General features: G+C 35.2%; 1 protein-coding gene across 1 annotated transcript in view; it reads right to left on the reverse strand.

The window, feature by feature from the left end:
* LOC148953948 (runt-related transcription factor 1-like) overlaps positions 1-19,725 on the reverse strand; it is a 26,104-nt gene extending 6,379 nt beyond the window's left edge. The window contains exons 1-3 of the mRNA XM_089086033.1: positions 19,335-19,725; positions 11,671-11,775; positions 4,790-4,936 (exon numbers count right to left, since the gene is read on the reverse strand). Coding sequence (XP_088942159.1) covers positions 4,790-4,936; positions 11,671-11,775; positions 19,335-19,713 — 631 coding nt within the window. The 5' untranslated portion in view covers positions 19,714-19,725. The remainder of the gene's footprint in view (positions 1-4,789; positions 4,937-11,670; positions 11,776-19,334) is intronic.
* Positions 19,726-21,293: the final 1,568 nt, after the last annotated feature.

The following is a 21,293-nucleotide window of genomic DNA, read 5'->3' on the forward strand; positions in this document are numbered from 1 at the left end:
AGGGGTCTCACAACACTGTTCAAATAGAACAACCTCAAATTCTTTCTCGTAAACACCTAAGTTTTTCAATTAAATGATCAACCCCGCCTTCACCCAACTAAAGTATCTTAACACTCCAGTGAAGACATCGTTGGATATGATCAAAAAAACCTTGGTAACTGTGTAAAATGAGTAATTTAGATATATATCATTTTATTTAAAGTCAAATGTTAATACGAAACTCCTTAGACGTCAGCTTGGCTTGAATGTAGATTATATATCCGATATTTCTATAGTTTTTATTAAATTTCTGAAGTAACTAAAATATCAGTCTAATTGCGCGATGTAAATTTATTGTATAAAGTTTTTTCAATTTCGTTTTTTTTTTTCAAAATTTTTTTTTTTTTTTTATAACATTTAAATTTCAATATAACTCCAATTATTTATAATTTAAGATGTAAGGTTTTTTTTGTTATAGAAATGCATGATAATCATTCCTTTATATATATCGCTAATTTGGTTAATGAAAGAAAATTAAATAGCTTAAAAACAAATTTTAATTTTTTAAAAAGCTATGCCCCTGAGAAAATTTTGTCTTATTTTTTGAAAATAGGGATAGAAAAAAAATATGTATGTACTTACAAATTACGATTTGACTTTTATATCTTAACTCCTTTGTAATAATTGAGTGTGGTTAAGGTCAAAATCTTCATCAGGTTGAGCTGAGTAATTATATAAGTCATTCCAATCACTTTTAAATTTAAGTCAATCTGATATTGAGGTAAAAATGGTGTCAGAGGTAACTTTCAGTAAAATAGTATCATTCATGGGATGGTCTTGTGTAGTTCTAGGAGATAATTTGATAACTTAATTTATTTTATATTTAATTATTATACATTAGGTATCGATGTAAACATGGCACGAAGGGGGGGTATTTATGTTTGAACACAAAAGGAAAAAAAAATGCTTTTTTTTTTGTTTAATTATTCTATTTATTTTTATTTATATTTTTTATTGTCATTACAAAAAATTAATTTTTTTATTACAATTATAATATACCTTTTTTTAAAAATAATAAATAAATTTTGTTAATTTAAAATATAAAAATAAACAAAGCAAATCCGAATGGGAGTGACTTTTTGTAAAAAAAACACCTAAAAAAAAAAAAAAAAAAAGCCGCCGAAAGATTAAAAAAAATTTAGAATTTTTTATATTTTTATCAATAAAAAAAAATAATAAATATAATTATATAATTACCCTTTTTGATATTTTAAGGAAATAATTTATTCATTAAATTAATGACAATTTATTTTTAATAATGAGAAAATTTTTACTCACCAGAAATTGCATTGAATTATCCATTTTTTCTCTGTGCTTACTTAAAATTTAAGTTGTGTTATGTTCAATAAAATATTCAAAACTGTTGAGGTATCCAATTTGAAACTTTAACATATACAAAAAATAATTAGCTTCTAAAAAAGATCCACCGGTTTTTCCAACACGGATGTAACCTAAAAAAAACTTGTTTATCATGAAATAGAAATTCAGTTAATTGTGCCAGAAAAAACTTGAGGCAGAACGGATTATAACCAACCTGTTTGGTACGGGCACGTACGCAAAGTATATGAAAACACGTCTGATAGGACAAGTATCGTTCGTAGTAATAGGTGCTTGACCCGTGGTAAGGCATATTACGCAATCACCCGTGAAAGTGCATAGGTGACTGCCCCGTGGTAAGTCATATTACGCAATCACTCGTGAAACTGTATACACCATTACTACTCATGACCCCCCCACAGCCCCAGAGGAAATTATTTTAAGTTATAAGATTTTCCCATTGTTTGCGCATAGTATTTGTTATTGGGATGTAGGCATACATTTTCCGGTGAGGGGCAAATTTTCCTTGGGGAGGGATGTTTCCAGGGAGTGAACTTGTTAGGGGAAATTATACACTGGGGAATTTGCCAGAATTCCTTTAAAAAATTCTTTTTATATGTCTTGCTTTCTCTTTTCCGTGTCAATTTTACGCCCAGAGTGGTTAAGAGTAATTGCCCGGGGAAAATTTTCACCGGGATTGAATTGTCAAGAGGATATTTCCGTGGGGAGGGGTCTTCTTCGCGGAGGTGAGGCCAGATTTCCTGGCAATATTTAAAAATGATCAGAAATTAATAAAAAAACAAATTTTTTCAACTGAAAGTAAGGAGCAACATTAAAACTTTAAATGAACAGAAATTATTACGCATATAAGAGGGGTTGTCCCCTCCTCAACACCTCGCTCTTTAGGCTAAAGTTTAAATTCTGTCCCAATTCTATAATAATGATTCCTGAAACACAAGTGCCTTTTAATTAGAACAATAAGACACTTTTTCAAAAGTATTAAAAAACTTTAGCGCAAAGAGAGAAGTGTTGAGGAGGGAACAACCCCCTTTATATGCGTAATAATTTCTGTTCATTTTAAGTTTTAATGTTACTTCTTACTTTCAGGTAAAAAAAACTTGTTTTTTTTATTTAATAGCTTATAGAAAAAAAATTTGTTTTTTCAGAAATTGAATGTTTGATATTTGATCAGCACTGTATTGGAATTATCATTAGGCAGTAATTTTGCATGACTGTCATCCAAGGCCGTATCCAGGGGTGGGGGGATACCCGGTTTGAACCCCCCCCCCCCCCGAAATGTTTGTTTGACTCGTAAAAACGTAACAAAAATGGACACAAACATATGCGTTTTTTGAGGTTTTTTATGTAACCCCCCTAAAAAAAATAGTAACCCCCCCCCCCCCGAAAAAAAATCCTGGATGCGCTTCTGCTGTCATCATAACTCGTTAGATAGCTTTTTTTGACATTGCTGTAGAGAGGGCGAAAAAGGGTATAAACCTAGAATTTAACCACCAGAAACAGATTCGTCCTACCAAAAAACTTTTGTTTTTGGGTTTTAGGGGGGATAAAATTTTGGGGTTACTGGTGCATTATACCTAACACAGCGCTACAGACTGTACAAGGAAACCAGACATGGAGACCCGTCAAACGTGTATTTGCTATCTGAATTGATTGTAAAGCGTGATTTCTCATTGCTTACAATATTTAAACTGTGTTTTTTGGGGTTTAGGGGGGGGGGATCCATAACCCACCAGAGATCAGGTTACAACAATGACAATTTTTAAGAATTCCTTCTGACCCGCCTTTGATTTACAAGTCATAAAGCGAGAAACGAGTGAAAAAGATTTTGTGCATTGATTGTGGTTATTTCTATTGAAGTTGACAGGAAAAATCATTGTTATCAGTTGTCAATTAAACTGTCATAAACATCAGTAAGAGGTAGTCAAATACACTGGTCTCAGATAGTTCAGCGGTTTCGCAGTTTATCTGCATGTGTGTTTATCATGAAACCACACTGATATTACCGCAAGAAAAACCGCGAAATATAAACTAAAATTATAAGGACACAATTCTAGCTTAATAATATGAATTTTGTTCAGCTCCTTCAATTTTTTTACGAGCGTTCTGCGCCGAACGTGACAAAAAAAAAGAAAAAAAGCGTTTGACGAAGAACGATACAAATCGAGATAAAAGGCGTTGGTTCTTACGTGTTACATCGACCACCCCCAAAGAAGTGAAGTAAGGTTAATCCTAATGAAATACACCATAATACAATGAAAATATATTACTTTAGTAACAAAATTACGGAAAATACAACAGAGAATTATGGAAAGCAGGCTGCACAGAACGCATTATATTAAATACCTATCCTAACCACCCCTATATTATTAAATATTTAATTAAAATATACCTATATAGTACTTTACTCTCACTCAGGCTAAACGAATTATGTCCGAGTAGACACAGAAAACCGGTTTCTTTACAGAACAAGAACAAAGTGTGGTCCCTATAACACATAGGTACCAAGACGTGCTGATAACCATAGTCTTAGTATCAAAACTGAATGGACTCTTTTTTTTTTTTTTTTTTACCAAGACCAGGCACTTCGCAGGGGATTCTGGGCCTCTCCTAATCTCGGGGGTCTAAAAATTTTCGGGGTCTTTCCTTAATTTCCTGCATTTATCATATAGTATAATTGTCGGTTTTTTCCTCTCTTTTTTACGAGTACCCCCTACATCGAATATTAATTATTGTGTCCTTGTCTGTTCTTGTGCACTGTTTCAGGAAAATCACAGCTCCTTGGAAGATGATTATGGGGTGTCGCAAATTGTGAAGTGGGCTACATTTACTGATCTGAAAAGTCTTCTGGAATATCTGCAGTGCTTTCTATCCTCGGACAACTGAAGATCATGATATTTGGGGAATATGGGTGTTTAGTGAAGATTCCAACGTGTAAAAGTGTAATGCACGAATAGAAGCCCCCCCCCCCCATCGAAATCTTAGGGATGTTTTTGATGATTTATAATATATGTTTGATTCACACGTTTTGAACTAATGTGCTCTCCCCTTTAAATATTACGTGTACGTACATGTTTTGGAAGCAGGAATTGAGCAGCAGTAAAGTTGAAAATGTGCATGCCTAACTCAAACAATCTTTAGAATGTGGCCTCATTTAAAAGAAGGTGTTCTGAAGAACATTTAAAAAAATGTTCTTTCGATCTTTAAAAGGAAATATAAATTCGAATATCACGTAAAGTCTGGCTAAGATAAAATTAAAGTCTTCAAGTTTTTTTTTATAATCTGCCGGTTCAAGCTTAAGGCAAGAACGTGTTTTAGGCGTTATCACCTTTACTCTGAACTTAATAATCAGGGAAGAAAATTGATTAAAAGGTTAAGAAAATTTTCAAGTAAGATTAAATTAAAATCAAATTACCGTGAGAACTTTGAGCAGCTTTGAATAATGTGGGGCTGAGGGAATTTGATTCCGACTTCCGACGCATAACATCATAGTCTCTAATATGGTCATTTATGTAGGGTCTTTGACCTAGACTCATTGCTCTGAACTGAGATTGTTGCTGACCTGGAAAACGAGCTATAATGTTCATCAGTAAGTCAAACGCAATATATATATATATATATATATATATATATATATATATATATATATATATATATATATATATATATATATATATATATATGTTTGTTTTATTAAGAACATATGATATGTTTATTAAGAATTTTTCAATATTCTTGGGGCAAATTTGTCGTTTTTCAACGACAATACCAAAAAACATTTTTCAATGAGAACACTACACAAAAAAGGTACATTTCGAAATCAAGGTTGAGGTGGGAGGGGCAAAAAATCTAGAGTCCCCTCCCCTACTGAGGTCACTGCAAATTTGTGGAAGAAGCTTGAAGAAAATAGGATTCATCAGCACAAAAAAAGAGAAAAACAAATATTGACAGAGAAAGTCGCGCAAAGAGGAAGGTGGTAGGGACACTTTGCCTTCTTTTATTATATGTTTTCTGAAACAATATATTTCTCCACTAAATAGAATTAAATTCGTCGGTGACAGCAAACCCTGAAAATCCTAAAAATCTCAATTTTTCAAGGATCAAGGCATGAACCAGAGGGTTCCATCTGTATATAGGCCGGAGTATGTTTTTAGTTACATTTTGTCAAAATGTATTAAATAATTCTCAAATTGGCTAGGCACATACAGAAAAATCTATGTATAGGAGTATCAAGATGCAGCAGGGACCCAAATTCAAAAATAGGGAATATAAAAAGCACAGAAAAACTATCAAAAAAATCGTAGTATTTCTTGTATATTGAGTGGAACACTATCCCCAAAAGCCACCAGGCTCAGTATGTGGTATTGGGGTGTCTTCATCTAATTTTGAATTTATGGCTACACATTGACGGTGCTTTATTTATCTTGAGGCGCAAATTTCTGAGATGTATTATTATACCAATTTTATGCCAAATTGTTACAGGATCAAAAGAACTAAAATGTCTAAGAATAAAGCTTTTAAAATTTGAGCCTCTCGTTCACAGTAACAAAACTTAAGCCTAATTTTTCTAGGTTAGTCAATATAAACTAAGCGAGCATCATTATTGATTTAATGTAGGCCCAAATCTTACAAAAGAGGGAGAGACAGGTGATTGAAACGTCTTAAAAAAAGCGGTGCTAAAAACGATACCTAAAGGATTTCTGCTACCGGTGGCAATCACAAATCCAGTGTTTTGTCCCTGTCCGTGATTCCCACCGTGGGGCGCAGGCCCCATCGGTGGGGCATGGCGGGGGCGGATCCAGGATTTTTTTTAGGGGAGGGTGCAAAATAGGTTGATCCGATAAACTTGCGTTAGGAGCAAGTTTATTTAACGCAAGCTTGCGTTAATTAAGCAAACTACACTACTTTAGACTACGTTAGGGGGATGCGCGCCCCCTCGCCCTTCCCCTGGATCCACTACTGGGGCATGTCATTATTTTCGTGGGTCACGGGCTGAACGTGCACCCCTCAACTGAGCATACTTTAGAGCCTTATTTTAAAAGATAACATTTTCTTGTGAACATCAAATTCATATGCATGTAAAGAGTAAAAAAGATATATGATAGTATACCAATGACGTCTAACGTTGTATAAACAGTGTTGTATTCAGACAATATTTTTCATTAGTATAAAAAATACCTGGAGGACAACCCATTAAAAGATACCGAGTTAATGGCTTTTAGAGCTTCCTTCAGGTGAATACAAAACAACAAAATTTAAGTATCAGGAGGGAGAATCAGGATTTTAACAATGCCTAGGTGGGGCCTGGCCCAAGATGTACGTCTACGCCTTATCGGTAAAAAGAAGGTCCATGAATTTGACTGCCCGGAAACATCGGGATGGATAACACTAATACTTAAGTACAAGTCTGGCCCTTTTTACAGTCTCATTGAGGAAGTTTTTCTAGCGAAGGCTTACTTACGGAATAGTATCTGGTTCCTAATTTGATCACTTCTCAAGATGAGGCTCTTTACAGTGCATGTGTTAATTTGATTTAGGTAATGATTTCTCTTAAATGTTTTTGCTCAAGGAATGCGTGCCTTACATGAGTAGTTATTAAATTGGCCTGCCATCATCACGAGCAACTCTCCATGACACACAAAATTATGGTTTTATCTTTTAATGTGGTCAAAAGGCAGATATTTAAAGAGATAGAGCTTAAGACGAATTTCAGCTACATTGCCCTAATAATAGTAGTAATATTATTTATTGGTTTATTTATAGGATGGTGCGTAGTAAGCAAATACAAATGCACCACGAAAACGCCATTTAGCAAGTTTGTTTGCGAAAGTGTCTTCGAATTAGCTGAAGTGCTTTTCAAGGCAGTCACACTTTATTTAAAAATTGCTATAATTTCCTGATTCTTACCGGAAACCCTCCCAGGCTGATGATCTTTTATATGAGAGAACAGTGCACTAGACTTCAAAAGCATTACACCTGAATTGCTACCATTACTTTGTTCAGGTTACTACCCGGCAGCATTGTTTCCATTCGACGTCAATTATGAACGTAATGAACCAAATCGGAAGCACACATGACGCTGTATGTGTTTCTTGGGTACACAATCTAAGATTATCGATTACCACTTTTTTCGTTATTATAGTCTGGTGCAGGAAGTGAACTTCAAGCTTTCTTCTTTTTTCTGTGACTGTAGTGGCGAACCGTTACAAAATATTTTGGTCAAGCTTATCCAAACTACTATTTAATTACTTTAGCACATTCTATTCATTATTGGGTACTGCTGCATTAAACGTACTCTTTTAAATGCTGCTAAAGAAGTCAAGTTTGGTTAATGCTAATAAAATAGGATGAATATATAATAGTTTAGAAACGAATTTTGGCTATATATGTACACATTAGGGGGGGGGGGTAAAGCATATCATATATTAAATACGTAACCTACCCTAGGTACCTTCCCCCCCTAAACCCCCAAAAAACAACATTTTAAGTATCGTAAACGCAATGAAAACTATTTTTTGCATTCCAATTCTTAATAGCGGTCTCTTGAAATAACCAATCTGGCAGGTATCTGTAGCATCTCCAGTTTGATATTCCATATACAGTATATAAAAGAGTACTTTTAATGTACTAGTACCCATTATTGTAATTGTAATCATAAGAAGCAACTGCAATTGTATTTACAAAATGTCAAAGCCAAGTATGTACATGAGAGCGATGCCTCCGGGCCCGGTTTATTACAAATCTCAACATTTTTCAGGTTCTTGCCTCTTTTTTTCATCTTTTTTTTAACCACGATTTTATAAACTTACCAATCCCCAAGAAAATATTCCCACCGAAATATAATAAATCAAAGGTTTGGGTATAAGGTCAGTTTAGTCACACCTGGTATGAAGACAGGTCAGGGGTTCGATCTAAAATCAAAGACTGTTGGACGCCTTAACATGCTTAGGTGTTTACATCGATTGGGTTTGCGGATGGAAGTCCGCTAAATCGCCGGAAAGTAATTAATGATTCGAAGAACATAAGAAACAGTAGAGAACATCGGAAGAGTCTGGATTTTTCGATGGACGGGCTAAGGTTTGAAGACAAAAAATGTTTACCAAATGAGTAAATAATTCTCACAAAAGGGATTTAACACTTGTTACAGAATATCGATCTTCTACGGAATGGGTATGGAACCCCTTGGCCCCCTCCTTCTATGAATGCACGTTTGCACATTGTTGGGTACGCTACACCCACGATAAACATTGTGTATCCCGCTGAGAGATCAATGCCCCTAAAAGGTATACTAAATACAACGACCAAAAAGCAGTTACAGGGACAAAATTCACAGATGGTTGGTGTATGGGTGCTAAACTTTCGCTTTTAGACACGGGTTACTACCCAGTAACCTATACAGGTTATTGGAGGTGGGGAGCCAACTAAAGGACTAGCCAACTAGAGGGAGTCAAAATATTTTAAAATATTTCTCAGACATTGAGCCAAACAAGGATTTCTCTGAGTTTTTTAGGGGCCACCATGGGCCCTGCTCACAAATTTTGTTATTTGTTCATTTATTGATATTTTTTAATCTAATCATAAAATATTCTTTATGATTTTGTTATTTCACCCACCCCCGCCCCAAATAAGTTTCAATGTCCGTCATCAATAAATACATTAATGACTGAAATTATACCTATTCCTTCCGTTTGATTTTTAAACATCCACCACCCGTGCACAGTGCCTCCAATGGAGGGGGGGAAGCACCCACAGAAAAACAGGTGTTAATTGATGCCCGTGAAAAATCTTATCCACTGAAAATCCACTCAAAAAGGCAATTTTAAAAAATGTCAAAATTAAGAAAACTCAAGCAAGAATAGTGTTTGTAATATGCATCCAATGAATTTACCATCTACCTAAAATGTAACTACCAAATGAATTTACCATCTACCGAAACCTATATTCACATATAGGTTACTGGGTCTCATCATAAAATATTACAAAGTATTAGGGGTTGTAGCCAAGTTCAAACCTTGCTTCGACAGAAATAATATAATTATCCAAAACCACCTGACGATGGCATTAGAACTCAAGCTTTGGTCGATCCAGTTCGAAACTAAGCTCCATCTCCGGTTAAACTACGTAGCAGGGCAAGTGGGTGGCCACCATCCATTGTCTAGTGGGTGGCATGCGAGCTTGAACTTTGCTGGTCATGAAATTCATTGTACAGTCTGATTATTAACTAGGGGTTATTCCTATACATAGGCGTCGCTTTTACAGTTATTTTAAGATAATTTCTCATCTAGACGGTTATGTCCCGCACTAATACAGCTTCTGAGTTCCCAAACAGTTCTGCACGTAAGACTTCATAAACTGCGTGGCCCTTATCCATTACTATTATTATTGTTGGTACCTGGGCACTATATGGGCCTTTACAAGGAAACCAGTCACGAAAAACCCATTTTTGACGGGATAACTGCTATAGAGGAATACGATGATAACGTGGTTTTCATTGCGTATACGATATTTAAGCTGCTGTTTTTTGTAGTTTAGGGGGGGGGGGAAGGTACATAGGTTAGGGTAGGTTACGTATTTAATATATGCTATGCTTTACTACCCCCCCCCCTAATGTGCAAATATATAGACCAAATTTGTTTTTAAACTATTATATATTTATCCTATTTTATTTTATTTCATTAGCATTAACCAAACTTGACATTTTAGAAAGGCCCATATAATGCCCAAGTACCTTATTATTTATCGCATATCTACTTATTGAAGCAAAATGTAGCAGATTGACATGCCATCAGAAGAAAAACTGATGCTGATAAAATTCCCCCACGAAGAGATTGCAAAAAATATTTTTGACTGTACATTGGTTAATCATATTAGTTAAATTTTACTAACTGACCGTATAATGGCTTTAGAAGATTTTTTCGAAGTTGAACCCCATCCCTAAAATTAGATTGACCTTATCCACGCTTAAATTCTGGCTACATCTCTGTCGTAATAAATTGTTAAACTTTTTAAGCCTCTGTAAAAATCATTGAGGAAGATAAAATAACGCTGCATAATGAAGACCCAAAATTTATGAAAAGTTCCAATTCTGTACAAATGTCCAATTTTGCTTTAAATTATGAGTTTGATGACTCAATAAATTGATGCAATTAAATAATTACATCCTTTTTCTTAATTAAGGTAGACTTCACGGTGGTGTTTAGTGGGTAGCCAAACCGCGAATATAAATCAAACTATCAGTTAGCATGGTAGTATGATTTCGAGGTGATTTCATTGATTAGACTAAACAATTATTAATTATTAAGGTGACATTTTCAAACAGGCAACAAATGAATTATACTATTTTCACGCAATAAACTCAACGGGACTTAAGAATGAGTAATTTTTATCTGAGAGAATTTTGCAGATGCATTTTATTACAACAGTCAATAAAACTTCCATGCCAGACTAGGGTCGTACTTTGAAATTTAAGTATAGTTATTTTTATCTTTGAATTTAATTATATCTAAATTGTGGTTCTTCATTCCTCTGGAAGAGACGAGATCGTCAATAGACCTATTAATACTCAACTACAAAATTATAATTTTCAATGAAGTCTACATATAGCCCTTTGGGGTTCTTTGGATATTAGGCTACAATCACTAAGGGCAATGGTTCAAACTTAAATGCCTCCAGGACTTCTTCTTTGGAGAGTGATACTAACACCCCTTTAGATAAATACAGAAACTGACGATTGTTGCTGTTGTTTTAACCCCTTGACGTCTCTGTGCTGGAATGAGCACTTAATAGTAGTAGTAATAGCCTATACAGCACAAATAACTGTTACGGCATTTTTGGTCCTTCCAAAATAATTATTTTCGTTCAGACTCGTTTGACCCATCAAAAGGTCACATGGTGTCAGTATTCCCAACTGGTCAAGAACTGAGTTTTTTTTATATATAAGCACCAGTGGTAATAACGGTAATCGGGACTAAATCACCGCACCAAAATTTGGTAATTCATTGTTTGCACATAAAATACTTGCCACTCGGTGGTGCGGGAAAATGAAGCGGTTTGAAAAAAATGCAAGGCATTTATAAATAGAATCTGCTGAGGTGGATCCCTTTCATTGGTGTTAACTGCGATGCTTTAACCTAAATAGTAAGTAGGCATTAATTGTACAATTGAACCCCATGACCATTCTCTTGAATATAATTATTTCATCATTGGCTAAAGGAGTTAGATATTCTTTCGAATATTTGGGAGACAAATCCTATAATTGTGCGTTAGAGACAGAAAAAAAAGACAAAAGGAACTTACTTCTAGGCTCCCTTGGTCCATCCACAGTAACTTTTATTGCTTTAGAGTAAGTTGCGACTTGTGGCGGGTTCGAAGCAACGTGAATAGTGAGTGTAAAGCTCTTTCCTTAAATTAAAGATATCATTCAATTATATTTCGAAAAATAATGCAACTGTTCCGTGTAGAAAGAGCGTAAACTCACAGCTACGTTCTTGATATTTTAATAAATATGGTGTCATCAACTGCTTTTTTGATATGGCACTTTGTAATTATAATTTTTCTTAAAAAGGGCCATAACTCCTTTTAAAGGAGATTAAAGATGCATCTACAAATAGCCTTAATTAACGGATAATTCCAAAGGCAATATATCGTTGGAGAAGGCTTTTTGTTGGAGCTCCTGCTTAAAATTTCCCTGGTGAAGTAGGCCAGTATGCAAAATAGAAACTAAATAGCTTTCATAACCCCCCCCCCCCGAAAAAAATACAAAGCACATTTATGTTAAATCTACACTTTGTAATGGTCTTAATAGTATTTTAAGAGCCAATATCCGTGGGTAATGTAGTTTTCCAAGCCAAACTGATTAGGTTTTCCATTAGAAACTTAAAGACTAGCGAGAAAACACCCTAATTTTAAACACCTTAAATTAAAGACTAGCGAGAAAATATCCATCAACGGACCTTAGAACTAATTCGAACGACTATTTTGACCTTCCAGCTTCACAGGCCACTGCAATCACTGATTGTCCCATGTATGAACAATGCTATGGAAGTCTCCTGAAGGATCCCTACTAGACTTTTTATGATTTGCGGCTAGATATTATGTTTCCGTCCTCCTAGGTTTCTATCCTAAAAGGTCTTACGAGTAAAGGCGTCATGACAGATTTTCGCAAGCCAATTTTTTGTATGCACTAAAAACCGAGGTAGACAAATCGCACTTGAATCATGAAAACGGATAATAGAAATGAGATACGACGCTGATATTCAGCTTGTAAGCTAAAAGTATGGGGAATTGACATTCTAGTGGGAATGCCATGGTAAACAACTTTGTCGACCGGGCCGGCTTTTGAATTATAAAGCGAGGTTTCATCAGGAATTGGAGTACCTTTCCAAATAAAGAGAACAATCCTAGACTTGTTGGCACTGAATTTGAGGCTATATTCGGTACATTCGGTTGGACACAATTGAATTATGCAAAATATTTCAGAAATGTTGTTAGAGTTTGGCTAATATTGAAAATACTATTTGTACTCAAGAAAAGCAATGTACACAAGTAACGCTAATACTATAGAGAGTACACGACAGCTGGAACTGCTCTTAAGCGTCAAGAATATAGTTGATCCAATTGCAGGGAGAAGCGATAGCACCTTGTCTGACTACTTTTCTTATTGAAACAGTTCTCTTGTGATGCTTTATCATTCCAGGGTTGTTTGAAGATTATCAGCGTTTCATCATTTCAACCTTTTTGTATAACTTTCCTTGTGAGATTGGCTACAGGTCAGATTTAATATTCTCTTGATGGTCCGTAGAAGCACACAGTCAAAGAAGAGACGGTCGTCGTGGCTTGTTTGGCCGAACTAGTCACCAGCAAGATGAACATCAAGAATGCATTAGCCACAAATGAGAATGCAACAAGTTGAAACTTGGCAAACTTAGAGGTGTCTAAAATCTCTCTTCAAGTTCTCTGAGGAAGAGCAGTTTATATAGTTTGTACAAAAAGTGGACACGCTGATAGCAGTGCTTCCATTCCACTAATGTGGGAATAAAGTATTTAAGTGCAAAAAAAAAGGGTAGAATTATAGTAGGACACAATCCGGAAGTAAGTATGTTATCGTGCATACTATTTGAAAAGGAATCTTAACAAAATTGATTCTTACGCTATATTACCAGTGTTTCCACTTCAATTTTGTTTTCAATCTCTGAAGGGCTTGTGGAAAATCTCTAGAAATCCCTATTTTCAATACCAAAAACTCTATAAGTTTCTCCATTTTCTGACTTCTTCTTTCCAAGTTACAAGTAAAGCCTTATTAGGCTGACTTTTAATAGCATTTGTTCAGGACGATCTATTTTGCAACTCAAAACCTTTTACTTGTACCAGAACATCTTCTTTTGACGTTCAAAACAATGCTTTGTATTTATCGACAAGTTAAGTTCGGTTTTTATTTATAGATTCTGGGTCCAGATCTCAGATTCTGGACCGCATATGAATGTATTTTATTTATTTGTTTTTCTTTGCCACTATGTTTTGCTACACCCTCGTTTTTATTTGAATTGGTGCGAAGGATTGGTATGAATGATATCCAACCGGTCGCTTTTTCGCGCATTATTTTTGTTTTGACTTTTTTTAATATTGAGTTCTTAATTTGAAGCAGAGTGTAGTAGCAAAAATGAATCACTTAAAGCCTGATTTAAGGATAGCGCCTGCATTTTGATCTTTTGAATTATTCGATTTTAACTAGTATAGACTGCTACCTGCCTCCCAACTCTCCAGAAAATGCCGAATTTAAACGCACTTTAAACTGTATTCAGAAAAAAATAATGAGAATTACCAAATAATAAGATTTAAGAGAAAACGCCAACTTCTAAGATTAATACCCGAATCATCGGTATCGTCGCATTCTCCATCGTCTTTCCCAATGCTTAAAAAAGTCATGCATTCGGACGCAGTCGCATCGAATTTCATGGACTTTATTTTTTTCTTTAAACCCTCGGTGAACGTAGGGGGCCTTTACGCTTCTTCCCATACTTGAAAGAAATCCGTCGCAGCCAAAGTTACGTTTGGAGATCATTCCTCTTTTCATTTTTACTGTTTTCAGAACGCTGAAAAGTCTCTCCACACCGACATTATAGTAGGGAAGTCCAAAAATAAACCGAATGATATGAAGAACGCTAGTGAACTTTAGCATTCCAATTAGCGTCTTGATAGACGCCACCCAGTTCAAAAAATCAATCGGGTTTCCACCTCTAATCAAACTGTCGTCTGGACTAAGCAGCATCAATGCCCGCCACTCGTTTTCAACCAGCCCAAAATCCCACGCGGGGTGCCCGAACTTTGGCAAAAGCCTCAACGATAGAATATCACCATCCGATGCGACTTTTGGCTCTACAATCTCTACAAAGTTGTAAATGTCGCGATCAAATGGAAATCAGTCAACTAGCTGGAACACAGCTTCAATGTAAAATTCCTGGGCAATTTCCTGGATCCGCTTGCATTTCTTCAGGAACTTTGTAGCTTTTCCTTGTAAGGAGAACAGACGGGTGGTCGCTTCCAGTCCCTGGTAAACCTTAGAGGCGGGTAGGAAGAACTCTTCTCTTTTAAGGTTCGCAGACTGAACAGACTCAATTTGTTTCACATAGTCTTTTACCATTGAATTGTGACAAAGGCTCTTCACAACTTCTAGCCCTTCTTTTTTAAGCATGTTAAAATCGTAAATGTGCATAGGTGCTTTTAATGTATTTATCTATCACGTCAGTGCTTACACGTTGGTTATTTTGCTTCAAATTTTGCGGGTCTATCCAAGTCCGACAAAAACAAGAACGTTTGTCAATCACTTTTGCCGAGATCCCGCCGTTGTATCCGAAAATCCTATTTTCGTAACAAAAATCCATGGGCTTGGTAAGAAAAAAAGTGGAAAATCCAAATTTAAAGAAGAAATAAAGCAATAAAGTAGGTCTAAAAATACTAGAGGAGAATCATTCAAAATAAAGTAGTCTGCTCTAAAATATAGTAGAAATGGAAGCACTGACTGATAGGCTTGAAGGAGGTAAATATATTTGCGAGTTATTTTGTCTTTCTTCGAAATAAGAGAAAGGTTGACAACAAAGGGGGCAAAATAGGTTGATCCGATAAACCTGGGTTAGGAGCAAGTTTAATTAACGCAATCTTGCGTGAGTTAAGTAAATTACACTACTTTAGACTACGTTAGGGGGCGCTCCCCTCGCCCCCTGGCTCCGCCGCTGCAACAAAGACAGTTGATAGAAATAAATCTTAAGTAAGAATCCTCTGTTCTAGAAGCGCAGCATATTCAGGAAGAGCAAGGTCGATGTATGAGATGTGTAGGGCGTGTATACTATCTATACAAAAAGGCTGTTTCGTCTTGAGACTAAGGATTAGATTAGAAACATTTGTTACCAGTATTATATAATCAGTTTCGTGGGAAACAAGCAAAAATGTATTAAACTCTATATTGGAATTCTCTTCAAACTTGGGGCCAGGCGGAGGAAATTCAAAATCATAAAAGAATACGAACCGGACAGAGTGATATCAACCATTGATAGAAAGGTTTTGTGGTTAACAAGGGGGAGAAAAGACCAGAGAAAATTAGGATAACCCTTAATTTTATTTGAATACTCATTAGTAATTACAGTGCTGTGCTTTTCAAGCTCCTAAGTAAATTGCTTTTTCAATGCAGTACGGGTGGAATAGATTGTAGTAGAGTGAGGTCGGTCACTTCTTCTTCTTATTCTTCTATGTATCAAAGTATGTGAACCCCATGCAGGTCCTAACAACTCTTAGGGGCGGGCTATAGGACAGTTATTATGGCTAATATGGGTAATCGACGGACGAAAAAGTCATTCTCTTCTTTAAGATGTTTATTTTGTGTTAAAAATTATTACTTATGTTTAATGGGGGAATGGTAGCTAATAAGAGTCAAATGTTTTCTTGGATTTTTGAATCCTGGCAATATTGCTTTAAATCTTGGAAAAACACGAAAAAGATCAATACTCCAAAAAAAAAATGTGGTAGACGTTTCAATTAGATTGAATCGTTAGGCAAGAGAATGATGTAGCCTTCACCTAAAACAGAGCATCATTAAAAGAACATATCTAGCCTTTCAGCCGGTAATAAATTATGCATAGGCCCCAAGACTGGAACAGAAAGAACAGTCATGGTTGCAGCGGTAACTGCAACCTAGTAAGGAACGAACCACGGCCCATAGTAGCGAAACTAAAAACTGAAAAACATACATTAAAAGAAAACTTGCAAATGAGAAAAAATCGCCATTTCTAACTGAAGTTAGAAATGGCAATTTTTGGGAATCATTTTTTGGGAATCATTTTTGGGAATCATTTTTGGGAACCTTTTTGGGGCAATTTTTGGGAATCATTACCGTATTCAAAAAAGTCTTAATAATAAAAGGCTATTTTGAGAAAAAATAAAATCAAGGAAATTTTGAAAATAGCCCAAAACCATTAAAATCACTATCAAACAGTCACAATCAAACTACATTTGGAACCATAATTTTGACCTATTCCGCGCTTGACACAGATCGGGATTACCCCTTTGTCTGGGAGCAGCTCCTCGGTGTTGAAGGTTGATGATGACAGGATGTGACCCAGCATGGAGGACGGTGGCAAAAATTTCTATACAGTATACATTAAGATGGATTTCTTTATTTTATTTGAATGCGAAGTGATAGTTTCTTCGTTATAAAAATATATATATATATATATATATATATATATATATATATATATATATATATATATATATATATATATATATATATATATATATATATATATATATATATATATGTATATATATATATGTGTGTATATATATATATATATATATATATATATATATATATATATATATATATATATATATATATATATATATATATATATATATATATATAATAGTATGTAGAATGCACAATATATATGTATATGTTAATTTTTCACTTATTTGCGCTTATCTACAAATTTCTGCTTAAAAGGGTCAATTTGAAAGTTTATAATCCTGCAAGGGATTCTTTATGGCAGAAAGTATGACTGCAGCACAACTTAAAAGAAAGAATACGTGGATTGTACGGGAAATAAAAAAAATCGATAAAATGACCATGAAAACCACAATCTTGACGGACAGGTGGTGCCTGAAAGTTCTTCGTTCTTCTTGCGTCCCCATTTTACTGTTTTATAGCCTCTCGCAAAGCTTTTCAACCATGTGCAAGGATTTTGCAACTCTTTTCAGATTTTCAACTCTTTGGTGTGTCAAGAATCAGAAAAGATAATAAGGGTTTAAGCCGTACTTATCAACTTTGGAGTAAGTGGAACTTGTGTCCAAAGGGGCTGAATATACCAGATCAGAAAAAGGGTATTGTTTTTGCTTATGCCTCTTCGTGTACCCCTGATTCGCTAATGCAAGCAACACAACCTCCATCGACATCTTAAAAAAGTAAAACTGAACAACTGTTCTTTTCTGCCCAAACGGAGCATGCTGTGTACTTGATTAAAAAATCCTAATTTTCAAAGTTATGACTTATTGATTGGCAAACAGCAAAGTGATACTCAGTAAATCATTATATTTGCTTAAATGTAGTGAAATTAAAAAGTAAATAAAGAGCAAAGCAAATTTATTTGCAATTATCAACTGATTATATTTGCTGTAATGAGAAAAGCTTTCATTTTTTTTTCTTTTGAGTAGGGGACGCGCTTTGTTTAACTAATTATTTCACTAAGTTTATTTTGTCAATCTTTTCTGTTGTCAATCTTTTCTGTGGCGAAACTTACTGGATTCTATTAACCAAAACTTTCTCGGAACCGACTGTAATAGGAGCGCCTTATATTTGTCGGTGTATTGTAAGGTCGGATTTTCAACCGACATATCCTAAGAAAGTTATTATTTCTTACGATAAATCGGAACGAATAATAGCTCTGATTTAAACATACATTTTTACTTTTTTACTGGGGGGGGGGAGGTGGTGGTTTCTCGTCGGTAATGAACCCTTACTACATGTGTAGCAATGGCTATATGTGTAGCACTAAACGTCTAAGTATTTCCCTTAAGTGAAGACTAAATATTTTTTTTCAGATATGAGTTTTTTTTAGATATAGACTATAAAAAATTATATGGGGAAACATACGGTTCATACGGTTATTCCGCGATTCAACAGCTTTTTCTTGTAAACCTCCAGTTGTTCAAGGTTGATTATAAACGAAAAAAAAATATTACAAATAAATCCTACACTCTTAGTTTAGGTTGCTTATTAGTAAGCTGCTAAATTAATTCAAATATTGGTTATATAAGAATACTATATTTCGTTAGGTCTTTGCATCATTCTGAGGATAAAAAGTGGTGTCTTAGTACATTCGTTTGGAGTACTTCATTTCAGGTAGAAAACTAGGGTAACCTGCTAAAAAAGATTAGAAAGAGAGCAAAAAATGTTTGAGAGCCTTTCTACATATCTTAAGACGTATTTAATTAGGAGCAATAAGACCTTTTATTTTCTGAATGCTTTCAAAGATAGATCGCAATGTCATATTTGGTACTTCTCGGTTATTGGAAACACACCCAAGCATTACGCGTAGGTTACATCTCGGAAAAACAGTTTCATAGCTCCAAAAACAAGTGATGGATGATATAATTCGTTGGAGTTAAACAAAATGCATTGGACTTGTATAATTTGGGCTATACATTTGCACATTAAGGGTGGGGGCGGGTATTAGGTTACGTTAGGTTGGGTTATGTTTCCATAATTTTGTTTCAAAAGTTTTTTTTATCATCCTGTTTTGTTATTATTCATTAAGATTAACATAACTTCACTTCTTGGGCGTGTTTCCAAAAACCGACAAGTATCTCACAATTTTTTTGCCCGACGGAAAATCAATTCATTAAGATCAATAAAATTATAGGTCATTATAGGTTCTATTTCCTAAATTATGACAATATATTCTGCTCACCTCTACCACTCCTACCAATGAACCTTAAATCATTAAATCGTGCCACTCGGTTTTTTATCACAGCTGTCGCATTCCTCAGCTCCGCGCTCCAATTCTCATCGTTTCCAGCCCTAAGGGTTACAATAGTTCCATCTTCCACAGCACTTAAACAAACTACACGAAACGCAGTTGGCAATGTTTTATTCGATCGCCAATGAGTTGGCAACGCAGAGCACAAAATGGCTGGACTTCCAGTCCTTACAAGGTCATTAGCATTTCCAGCAATATAAGCTGCCATTTGGATGGGGTCCACACCAACGGTGTCTTCATTTTGACTAGAAGGTGTATAAACTTCAGATGACATGGTAACACTTGGTAAATTTTCGGTGGCCAACAACATCCTTATGCTCAAACCGACATTATTGGATTAACTAACAAGCTACCTGTTTCACCATGTGCCGCGAAGTGGTCATTTCCAGAAACATAATTTTATTGGCTGCAGGTGCTTAGCTGATAACCAATAGTATTTGTCTTAATGTGCTCCGCAACTAAAGTAATATTCTGTGTAACAAGGTAGCAGCTACCATGGTGGGCAAAAGGGTAACATTACGCTATGGGTGGTGAATTTCCTTTGCTTTGGTTTAGTTTATTAAAGGGCTCGAGGAAAATTTTACAAGCCGTTGTTTCATATCCTTTTTATTGCTATCAGACAGGGCCGGTTGGTGATGGTAGCTACAAGATATGCCGCCCTAGGCGAGAAATAGGAATGTCACCTTTACGGTATAAAGTTTTCTTATCAAAACATTCATAAGCCCTCAAGAGCATCCAGATAATGTTTTCTCAGGAAATGCAAGGGGGGAGGGCTCAAAAATATTTTCGAACCAATTTTGATGCCAAATCGCTATCTTCTTTTTGCGGTAGTACAAGAAATCTGCAACTTAAGACACCTGTAGATAGAAATGATAGATATGCATCATCGAGCTATTTAAAAAAAGTGAAACAAATCTAACTCTTTATCTCTGGACCTATAAATCGTAGAATTTTGGGGGACCTAGCGTGCCGAAGGACCTTATAGAGAATTGTTGTATGTATTGTAAAATACATTGGGAATTTCAAGCGTTAATTCCACAGGTATGACTACTCTCGGCATAAGTAATGGGCCTGACCAAAGTGTACTATTCTAAACAGCGATAAAAAAAAAAAAAAAAAAAAAAAAAAAAAAAAAAAAAAAAAACAGTAGGCACATAGGCTACAGTAATACAGAACAATACACATATATCTGTGTGTTAATTAATGAGGTTTGACACTAATGTACTTTCAGAATAAGTCAAATGCATTATTGACTATCTTAAAAAGGGTACACATAAGTTCAGTCCTCAGAACAGGGAACAGGGCCGTATCCATGATTTTGTTCGGGGGACTATTGTTTTCTGGGAGGGGGGGTATTAAAAATAACTGTAAAAAACACGTCAAAAATCTGTTTTTATGCATTTTTATTACGTTTTTACGATCGGACGAACATTTCTGGGGTAGGGGGGATAGTGTTGATACCTCATCCTCTGAATACAGCCGTGACAGGTAATCATACAATTTTTCGCAAAGGTATGTCAAAACACAACAAAGTGTAGTTTTAGGCAACGATTTTACTATTATTTCTGGGAGAAATGTTCTTGAGTATATATATATGATAAAATTCATTCTATACCCTCTGCTGTATACGAAAAGCTCTTTGAAAAATATGTAGTATTTTATCAATCAAATTTATACTTATCGCACAATAAATCTGGCCTTCGTACAAAAACATAACTGATTTTGTTATAAATTTGATCAGGACTTTGCCCATTTTTGAGCCGTTATATCATCGAACTTTCATAAATTAGCCATAGCTCATTATTGCAACCATGTACTAGTTTTTTCACCGTGTCTTCGACATTCTGCAACTTCGCATTAGTTCATTATCGCATCCGGCAATCAGGACTT

The sequence above is a fragment of the Artemia sp. Qi Xiang Cuo genome, chromosome 3, assembly GCF_049724085.1.
Source record: "Artemia sp. Qi Xiang Cuo chromosome 3, ASM4972408v1, whole genome shotgun sequence".
Classification (NCBI taxonomy): domain Eukaryota; kingdom Metazoa; phylum Arthropoda; class Branchiopoda; order Anostraca; family Artemiidae; genus Artemia; species Artemia sp. Qi Xiang Cuo.